General features: G+C 41.5%; 1 protein-coding gene across 7 annotated transcripts in view; it reads right to left on the bottom strand.

Moving 5' to 3' along the window:
• Positions 1-4,994: 4,994 nt before the first annotated feature.
• The window catches only part of fli1 (Fli-1 proto-oncogene, ETS transcription factor), a 29,869-nt gene continuing 23,696 nt past the window's right edge, over positions 4,995-11,167 (bottom strand). For all 7 annotated transcript variants that reach the window (XM_031573585.2, XM_031573586.2, XM_031573589.2 and 4 more), the window contains 4 exons: positions 9,063-9,122; positions 8,485-8,547; positions 8,009-8,056; positions 4,995-7,689 (listed from right to left, as the gene is read on the bottom strand). In XM_031573585.2, the coding sequence (XP_031429445.1) occupies positions 7,160-7,689; positions 8,009-8,056; positions 8,485-8,547; positions 9,063-9,122 (701 nt within the window). In that variant the 3' untranslated portion in view covers positions 4,995-7,159. The remainder of the gene's footprint in view (positions 7,690-8,008; positions 8,057-8,484; positions 8,548-9,062; positions 9,123-11,167) is intronic.

Genomic DNA, 11,167 nt, shown 5'->3' with positions numbered 1-11,167 from the left:
TCCACAACTTAAATCTTTTGTATTAGATTAAAAATATCTATTTTTGTTTTGAGGAATAATGGATCATCTATTGTTAGATTCAAGAACAATAAAGACTGTGGTCTGTGTATATGCCATGTTGAAACCTAAGAAGAATAGTTTGTCAAACCAGATGAACTAGTCTCAAGAAATATCCCATTGATGATACAAGAATATTACTGCCAGCTTGTTTAGTGTTCAGTGTGAGAGCTGGTGATAGTTTAGCGCAGATTTTTTATAAACCTTTGTATTAAAACTAGATACTTTGATGCTGTGGGATTCAATCTTGAGCAGGTCTAGACGATGCTGTCCATGTTCTGAAATTCTCTTAATTATTTATCTTAGGCAAATCTACATTAGCACTATTTTGAGAAGGGAATGAATGAAGAATATGACATTTTCTTTATTATATATTTTTACATAACAAATATTGATCAGATCAATGTTATTTTGTTATGTGTAACTAAAGGATTGTTTGAACATTGCCATCACGTTTCTCCTGCAGTTCTTTTGTTTGATATAAAATTCATAAATATGTTCACCTTTCCCTTACATTCAGAAAATTGCGTGGTGAAATCCATTACTAACACAGGGAGTTGTCTGTTTTGTTTTCTGTGTTTGAAGTAGCTCTTATTAACTAAAGAGACCAGCGTGGGTGTGCCACATAGTGTCTTCTCAAAATGTTTTTGTTTTAAATAAAAAAAGTATACAAGTAGATCTCTGACCCAGTGACACGATTTTCTTTCTTCTATAATATAACTAAGAGAGGAGGAGGCGGAAAACAATGCACTGACCTAAGATATGAGATGGCCCAACTTATAATTCACTGTAATGTAACTCTGTCCTCCCGCTCAGTATCAACATTCAAGCTTAATTTCAGGGAAAAAAATTGACAGCTTTAACTGGCCCTGTTACGATTATTTTGGTAACTAACTAGGTCCTCCTAGCTGTAAAGAATTTGTCACATCTATTTGTGAAATGATCTGTGACATGCTCTGATTAAAACAAGGTTTCCTACAAAACAGCCAAAGGGTCAGTGATTCTACTCTGCTCAAAACGCTTGTTCAATCAATTTTTCTATAGGAAAAAGAGTCTACCTTCAGGACAAAGAAACACTGTGCTCTCTGCCTCTCTCATGTCAGTCAACATTCACTCCTCGCACCTTCTGACTTTCCCCAGCAAATCAGTACTTCAAATCAGTGTGTATCACAGGGGTGGGAAAAAGCCAGTGTGACACGATCTTACAACATTTTAGTCACATCTGACATAAGAATACATGTTCTACTGTTGACAGTTGCCTACACATTACAGCAGTGGAAGTTTCATATAAAGATCACAGAAACTTTAATACTAGGGTGACTAGATGCAAACCATATGTGGGATGAGTAGTATGTTTGTGTGGGACATGATACCATACCAATGCTGAGAGGAAACATAAAACGTTGATATAATGTCTATCGAACTGAATAAAACACATTTGTGTTCTACGTTTTGGCTTGTAAACACCCGTGTAAGTTTGTTTTTTGTGACATAGCACATGAGTTTATTGGCTCCACTGCACAGTTTGATTGACATCCGCCACAGCCTCTTGATGACCGCCCTCACCGCTCTCTTCTCCGCCACTGGATGAAAGCCAGGCTTTTAGAAAGGTTTGGCTGTGTTGCATTTATATCGAATAGAGTAGAAACTAGAGGTGGGTAGAGTAAGCAAAAGCTGTACTCAAGTGAAAGTATCATTACTATATGATAATAGTGACTCAAGTAAAAGTAAAAGTACCCATCAAAATAATGCAAAAATGTCATAAAATGAGTAGTGAATAACTTACTATGATTTTGTACATCTATTAGACATGTATTATGTTCAAACGTGGGGTTCTGCCCAGAATCTAAACATTTTAAATGCTTGTCTAATAAGCACAATGTAACATAGCCTTCTGCACATTCAATTAAATCACATTCCGAATTAACCGAATAACAAATAAATAAATAATTGTTTGCTGGAGGGCTGATGTTGGCCACTTGGGTGCTAGAATGTCCTATCAGGCTGGGTATTCATGAAATTTCAAGGCCATCTTTAAAAGCTAGCCTTAATACAGAAGTCAATTTAACCGCGTTGTAAAATATTTAGAGAATAACAACATTAGCTATCTTTGCTGAATTATGCATATTAGTTGTCAAAATGGCAAATAGTAATATGAAAAAAAAAATGCTGTAAACTAAGAATGGAAGTGTTAACAGTTTCTTTTCATCAATTAATAAAATGCAGTGAATGAACAGAAGATAAATCTAAATCAAATCAATATTTGGTGTGACCACCCTTTGCCTTCAAAACAGCATCAATTCTTCTAGGTACACTTGCACACAGTTTTTGAAGGAACTCGGCTGGTAGGTTGTTCCAAACATCTTGGAGAACTAACCACAGATCTTCTGTGGATTTAGGGTTCCTCAAATCCTTCTGTCTCTTCATGTAATCCCAGACAGACTCGATGATTTACAGCATTTTTTCACTTTTACCTTTGCATCAAAATAATGCAAATGTAAGTGCCAGTTGCAAAATGCACTGCCATATTGCATGACCAATTTGTACACTGTGGTGTCACAGCTATTTACCTCAGATAATTGTATGCACCAATCTTCATGTAATCCCAGACAGACTCGATGATTTACAGCATTTTTTCACACCTGGCTAAAACTTTTGCACAGTACTGAATTATATTATAATAATATAATTAGTGCTCACAAGAACAACGCTGGGTCTGCAGTTTATGAAGTCTCTTCCTGCCACACAATTTTGGTAAAAGCAGGATATTGGATGATACCAAGGGGGTTGAAACCCCCCCAGTCCTCACCTCTATTTTGTTACTATTTGGAGCAATAGGCCGGTCGGGTTGATTAGATCTTATTTCCTGTCCTTTTTATATTAGGACCAACAGTGCTGCCATAACCACTAGCCTACAATCACACACCCCCATGCACTATGAGTTAGTTTAACTGGTAATAAATTAGCCATATAATATCCCAATATTCTATTTCCAAAATAATCAATGATGTAGACCTACATTCTTACTGGCATAACAAGAAGTTTTAAATAGCAGTTATTTTTTTTAGATTATATGTTATAAGTGGGCTTATTTGTTTGAACAGCCATCAAGGCAAAATGTCCTATGTGTGCAATGCCGGCCAAAATACTTAGCTTTCATTTGTTTGTTTTAAATTCTGTGTTTCAAATAAAACCTACAGGTATAACCTTAAGAACATGTAAGAGGTTCTGCTGTCAGAAAATTATACCAATTGTTCACCAGTCTCCATGCTGAATATTAAATTGGTCAGTTCTCATGTCTCCTGCCAAGCCAGAGAAACTTCCAAGAAAATTGCCATGAATCAAACTCAACCTACTGAGATGTTCCTTAACTGGAGGAATGAAATTAATCTTACATTGAAAGTCAGTAGCTCACAGATGGCCCCGTATGACCAAGTTCATAAAATCTATGCAGAATATAGGCCTATTATGTAACCAGTCCGGTTTCATTCAGTTAACAACTGATATATATTCATATATGTATATATTCAATCTATATTATCTCCATTCTCTTCTGTATTTAAAAAGGGCAATCAAAACACCATAAGTTTATTTTTTTTCTCTAAATATTCTTTCTAAATGTACCTGTATGTAGCTTGTAAATGGGTGATAAAAGAGCTTATGTTCTTATGTATTCTTCAGATGTATGTGATTGAAATGCATTGAAATACTTGATATAATCTATAACTGGAACGGCACTTGGAGAGCACAGACCTCCAATGGTTCACCAAGGCCAGCAGATGGCGCCAAGGCCAGTAGATGTGAAAAGTGCCCTTTCTTGCAATATTAAAGAAAGTGGAAAACAAAATGTGTGCATCTGCCTCTTTTAATTTAATAGGGTCATTCCTTGGCTCATGCTACACCCTTTCACCAAATTTCATAAAAATCAGCCTGATCGTTTTTGTTGAATCCTGACAGACAGACAAACAAATGGCACTGAAAACATCACCTCCTTGGCGGAGGTAAAAATGTGCAAAGCAGCAAAATGGGCAAAAGTGTGCCTTCAAAATTAAATTAACCTTCATAGTTAAAGTTAAAAGCCTGTCATTCCTGATTCTTGTCCTAAATGATTTGATATTGAATAAAGTCACTTGCATTTAGTATGGCCCATGTGGTCCATTTTCATAAATGAACTTGATGGCTGCCAGTAAAACATAAACAGTCATTGGCATGCCATTTAGCATGGGCTCGGATTGTGGGATCTCTGAGCGGATTCTACTCAGCCAGTGCACAAACAATACCCTTGTGTTTACAAAAGATAAATATTGTGTCTTTGTCCATCCCAGAAGCAACATAAATAGCACGTCTGATTGGAAAGGGTGGACACTCAGTTCACCATGTAAGTGAGTGAGGAAGGCGACTGGTGCAATGCTTTTGTTTGAAGCCACTGGTCTCTGACTCAGTTTACAAGACACAAAGTGATTCAGCTTCATTCTTTCTAACAGACATCTCTCTCTCACACTCTCACCCTTCCCCACACCTCTCTCTTAGCCACACAGACACACACACACACACACACACGCGCACACACACACACACACACACACACACACACACACACACACAGACAAACTACTCACAAAGGCACACAGTGACATAATTCCCAGAGGAAAGCAGGAAGGAAAAGGTTGGAACAAGAAAGTGTGAAAGGTCAAGCAAAAAGCAGAAAAGCAACTAATCTACCCCATGCAACACTGCACTGACGTGTATTTCTTTGAGAGCTACGTGTCTGATAACATCTTTGTTAACCAACACCTGTGTTCCCAGTACAATGCATGTTTCCTTCCACACCCCCCCCCCCCCCCCCCAACTTCCAGTAAGGCTGTACGACTCTAGGTACGTGTCTCTAGCATGTTTTCCTCAAACAGTCAGTAGAGAAATACCACACAAAAATGCTGTTTTGAAGTAAAAACATTTATTTTGTCACATTTTCCTATACAACCCTTTTACAAAACATAATACTTAATACATTGCAGGAATGACAATAATAACAAAATGATTAATTGCAAAATTATATATAGATTCATATATTCAATATCCAAAATACATTGCATATATAAAGTAGCACATTTCCCCTAATTTGATTGTAATGCTTCTTAGAGGTGAGGAAGGGGATGTTTTAGATTACTGCTTGGAATGTTTATGCTACACATAACAGGTTTCATCTGAATCAAGCTGACTACTTGACCTCAGCATAATGACCTTTCAACTTTGCATATAACTTCCTGCCAATGCAGAGGTTCGAGCAAAAGCTGCCAATGCCATGTTTGGCTTTGCTTGAACAATTTTAAGTAATGGGATTTTTATTTATTTTTTGCTAAAACAGTACAAAAAGACAACCATCTTGGTGTGTCAAAACTGAAAACTCATTCATGACATTTGGAGTTTAAACAGGTGGTTGTGGGTTTATATGATAATAAAGTCGTTTAAAAAAATCCTTTGTTTTAAAAAAACTCGTTGCTGTGGCAAGACAGTGAGGCCATGAGAAAATGTATTCAGAGTACAAAACGAAACATTCATAAAGTTATTGCCCAAATGTACAGATACAAAACACTTTACTGTTGTACAAATTACCTTCATTAACGGCTTTAAAAAAGTCTGCATTTGACCGAGGTCAACTCGTATTAATCTTATTGGTCTTTCAATACTGTCACATATGAAAATAAATCTGCATAATTTATACAGTAAGATGCTTTTAATGCCTAGTTGACCGTTGATTAAAAAATAATAGCAAATAGGTCTGACAAACGCACAGCGTTCGCGAATCTGAGGATTTCTCCGGTTTCAACCTTTTATGTCATTAAACTGTTATTTTTTTTGTTCACTTGTTTAAAATTTATCTCTTCTTTTTTCCTAAGAGGTACTTAGCACAATGTTGACATTCAGCTGTGCAATAATCTACATTTCTTGCATTAATGCATTGTGTTGGAGTGTGAAAGAATGTATGTTCAGTTTTACATTAATGACTGCAGGCAGTTTCTGTGAAGTCACTTTTTCTGAGATTGGTTAAGAGGAAGACCTAGGATATTCACAAGCTAGAACTCAACGCACACACACACACACACACATATATATATATATATATATATATATATATATATATATATGCCTAAAGGAGTAAAGATAGACCACTGTGAGATGAAATTCCATTAAAGCAAAATAAAAGAGAAGTGTCAAAATTGGGACCACAGAGCTTTCACATGGATACTCTCATAAAGCTTACCTATTTTATATGTGCTTTGGCTGGGGAGAAACAATGACTCTGGCCAGAGGACCCTCTGAGCATGTTCTGTTAGGCTCTTCAGACTCTGGCCACAGGACCCTCTGAGCATGTTCTGTTAGGTTCTCCAGACTCTGTTTTTCACCTTTCTTTGTTCCAGTTAGGAGGAAAAGTGAAGTGTGAACACTACGTTCCAGTTGCCAGATTTTGGTCAGCATTGAGACATTCCCTTCTATAAGGCAGTCAGTCCCCCGCAGATCAACGGGATTTTGACAAACACGAAAGACGTAGACAGACGTGAGGGGGGAGTCAGACATCACAAGATCCAGAGAGGATAAATTTGAAGGAGGCACCTGTGAATAACTTTGGGAGGAGATTGAGATTGAGACCCACGGACCCAGAGTCCATATTGGGTGTGGCATCACCCTCAGAGGTGATCATAGTGTTCTTATTGGGTCCTTCCAAGGTCTCGAGCATCTCTATGCGTGTTTCTTTGGGGACGGGGCTCTCAGGTTAGCGGTGCAGCTTTGTGGGGAAAGGAGAGCCCAAAAAACATCTATAAACACAGACACACACCATTATAAAACAAAAACAGAAGAATGAAACAGTCCTTTGTCTTGTGAATAAGTAGTACTCCATTCTAAGTGGATTGACAAATCCAGTTTTTTTTTCTTCATTTAGTTAATATCCTTCCATCGTTTTGGTAAGTTCAGATCGAGAAGCTTAAAGAGAACGAGGGAATCGCACTTCCTTTCCATTGCCTCTCCTTTTTTTCCCTCATTTTGGTTTTCCTTGCAAGTGCAGGCAGGCCACTCCTATAGGCTTGAGTGAAATGAAAAGGCCTTAGTAGTAACTCCCCAGGTGCGAGGGCACGTGGGAGTTTGGGTGGCGCGGGACGCTGGGACTGGGGTAGATGCCCCCGGTGGGGGAGCTCCAGTAGGGGGCAGTGGGTCCGAAGAAGTTGGAGGAGGTGACGGGCATGGACTGTGGGTGCGGCGACACGAAGTTGACCTTCTGCTGGTGGCTGTGGTAGGAGGGCACGTAGGCCAGGTCGGACGGATACTTGTACATGGTGGACTCAGTGGGGTGGGGCTGCAGTGCCTGGGCAATGCCGTGGAAGTCGAACTTGTAGGCGTAACGCTTGCCGTGCACCTTGGTCATGATGTTCTTGTCGTAGTAGTAGCGCAGCGCGCGGCTCAGCTTGTCGTAGTTCATGTTGGGCTTGCTCTTGCGCTCGCCCCAGCGCCGGGCAACCTCGTCTGGGTCCGTCATCTTGAACTCGCCGTTGGTGCCCTCCCAGGTGATGCAGCCGGCATTGGCGCTGTCCGACAGAAGCTCTAGCAGGAACTGCCACAGCTGGATCTGTCCGGAGCCTGGGGGTGGGGGTGGGGGGTTGGTGGTGAGGTGAATAAAAAAGGCATCTTAATCAGAGGCATTCGCCCCACACATAAACAACGAGGCAATTAAAATCTCATTTAAACATATGGATGATTAATCCCCTCAGGATGGAATACAATCACTGCGGTGAGACCTGACTCCCAGCCAGGTTTTCATTTGCACGTACATTAGATGCTTTTATTAGAACCTGCTGCATTTTACTCAGAGTCATTTTTATGCTAAGTGCTTTATGGCGCTGGTTCAAAACCCAGGAGCCTGCCGGGCCCTTGAAAGAACACTGAATTTGTTCATTACCTGGGTTGGCTAGTCGACTACTTGTCGGCCCCAGGATCTGGTATGGATCTGTAAAAAAGGGCAGAGACAATTACTGAATTAGTGACTAAAAGGGCTGGACTGAATTCAACTTTTCACCTGAGTTGCTCACAAGATCTGAGCAAGGTTGTTAACAGCTGCTCTGAGTTACAAAGGCTGGGGCACAGTAATGATAACACAGCACACAGCACATGATACTTAGCATGGGCAACAAACACACTCTAAAGATACGACACAGTAAATAAGCTAACGTCCTTCGAATAAGTCAAATATGCATGCATGGTCCAGTACAAGTAAAAGTTGGATTTTTTTGTGTTTTTAATTTAACTTTAGCAATGTCTGAATGCAAAAAATGAAGGATGGTATATGGATGGGAGAGGGTCAGAGCTGTGGTGTTGGTTTGTTGGTTTGTTTGCTTGTTTGCGTGTTTCACGACGGGCTGAGGAGCTCTTGCTTACCAGGCTGAGGCCGTGGTTGCTCCGTGGTCTTGGACACATTCTGTGTGACCACAGCTGGAGAGCCTGAGACAAGTGAAAAAGAGCGAGGGAAAAACGAAGGGAACATTTAGTGAGAGAGGAAAAAAAGTAAAGTAGGCCAGGCCAGTCCAGGCAGGCAAGCAGGCAGGCAGGCAGGCAGGCAGGCAGGCAGGCAGGCAGACATCAAGTACACTTTCCCCCCAACACGCCGGGCCCAGTCCAAAGAAAACAGCTGCAGTAGCTGGTCGCGCCACTAAGTGTTTAATGGGGCTCTAAAGCTCTCTGTGTCCCTTCTCTGAGTTCTCTACCGTTGGACACCTGCCCTGGAGCCTGGGCTTTGGCTTTGGCCGTGTCCTTTCTCTACCTGTGTATTGGTTTCACAAGAATGCGGGCCGAAACGTACAGAATAAAGGGAGAGAGAACTTCTGTCCTTAAACACGAATAAGCTGAATATATCTGCAATACACATTAATATTATTCTGTTACTCCACACATAAACAGTGGTGTGTTGACTTATTAACCGCAGGCAGGCAGGACTGACGGCTCGAGTCTTCACTCACCTTTGCTGCTGTGCATGTTGTTCGACCAGCCTGACCGCCGCACAGCATCATAAGACGGGTCTGCGGATGACAAACAAATGCATATATTTGGTTATATATTTCAATTCAATAGTATTGATTTATAACACCACTAACAATATACATTGTCTCAAATCACTTCACAGAGCCGAAGGACTGCTTTTCAGGTATTCTTGAATTCAGTTTATCATCCATAAATCAACCTATTTGCCTATTAAATGTAGGCCTCAGGGACCTCAGTGCCAAAGATAACTGCCAGCAGACAACCCTAAAAACTGTCCATCTGCCTGCCTGTCTGCTTGTCTGCCTGTCTGTCTGTCTTTGCGCCGTCCCCACAGAACCTGAGCAGGATATCTGGCCAAGCAGTGCGGTTTTCTGCTGGCAGACGCGCATGTCTCAGGCAGAAGAGGGGGGAGCCCGCAAGATGGTTTCAATAAAATTACAGTTGTCGAGAGCAGGTTGCAACACCCGGGCCAGTGCGTACAGTCACTGGCGATGCGAGAGACGCGAGGCGTTTGTCTCTCTTGCTTCACACCCGCGTGCTGATTGACTGTGGTCTCCAGCACCACCAGTAGCAGTCAATCATGTTCAACCATCTGCAGATCATTCGCAATCAACACACACAAATAAATGTTGGTTACTGTCGTGTAAATCTTATCACCGCTACAACAAGCACAACTCACTCATTTGCAGAATCCTTGTCGAGAGGCAAAACAGGGGATTTAAACAAGTCCCTGCGCACCCGGAAAGCCACAAGCTATTTGAACAGGAGCATTTTTCCCATGCATTCTATATGACATACCGTGCTCTCATGCTCGCTCTTATAATCACGCCATCGTGCCTCCAAGCATCACACTGATCCCCTTCTCCCATACGGAAATTACTGCAACTTCCATGGAGCTAAATATGATTTTACTTATGTTCCAGTATGTGGAGCTGACCCGATGACCCTAATTAGGGTCACTGGGGGGACACTCTGGGCAACTACGGTTGACTGGTTGACCCACCGGGACCTCCACTAAAGTCCATGGCTCCCCATTACAGAGACTAGAAGTGATGAAAGTAAGCTGTGCTGTTGTTTGTTTTTTCTGAATATTTTCTCAATGTTTCTTTCCAACTTGCATATGATATAATCAGTGGCGGACGACTGTGTTTTCAAGGAGAAAGTGACAGAAACCTCTTCGGTGTTAGATTTGTCTGGCATTCCGTCTGGCTTTCTCTGATCTCTGAACAGGGACAGGGAAACTGAAGATGTGATCTGTAATTATGGTCCAGATTGGAGCAGCGTCTCACGTCTCTGGTTACAGGTTTATTGAATTCCTCGGTGGCGTTTTACGTGTTTTCACAGGGATCCGGTGTCGTCACATTAACCAATCTCAACTAACTGCCAGCGACAGGCCATGAGCAGGGCCCAGAAAACGTGAATCAACACTGCCCCCCTCTGGAAAAGACACTCACGTTCCCGGAAACCCCGTTAATGTGGATTTATGACACATTTACCATCAACAACAAAGAAAAATGTTGAGCTTGGACAGGCTCTTGCAGCGCTGTCATAAAACAAAACGACACGGCTCATGTGTTTTTGTATCATAACATGTCTGAGGCCTAAATAAATCTGGAGGAAGAGGAGCTCTGCCAGAGACGAAGTCCCTCTACAGCAGCTTTGGTTTGAAAAAGAAGAAAGTGAATTTTGTCATTTGGCATGTAACAATCAGGCCTGAATTATCGTTCATTTTAAAATCTTTCCCCTCCCTTTTTTTCTGCTTTGCAAGCACATAAATATGCTGCTGCAAGAGCCTTTGGGGCTGTGTGTTTTTATCCCAGCTCCTGAGGACAGACGCCAGCCAGAGAGAAGGCTGCTGTTGCACCCGGGTGGCACGCAGGTAGGAGTGCAGCAGTGGCACAAAATCAGGGGTGCTGAGACGAGGAATTTTCGTCAAAGTTAGACGGATTTTGGTGACGACTGCCAAACGACTGAATGCACTACTCAAAAGGGAGACAAGAAGGGTACCCTCCCCCATCGCTCTCTCCCTCTCTCTATTTTTCTTTTCTTTTTGGGGGGGGGGGCTAGCATTTGTATACTTGTG

Source organism: Clupea harengus, chromosome 9, assembly GCF_900700415.2.
Source record: "Clupea harengus chromosome 9, Ch_v2.0.2, whole genome shotgun sequence".
Classification (NCBI taxonomy): domain Eukaryota; kingdom Metazoa; phylum Chordata; class Actinopteri; order Clupeiformes; family Clupeidae; genus Clupea; species Clupea harengus.
Note: the sequence above shows the minus strand (reverse complement) of the source record. Positions and strands in the feature narration are given on the sequence as shown.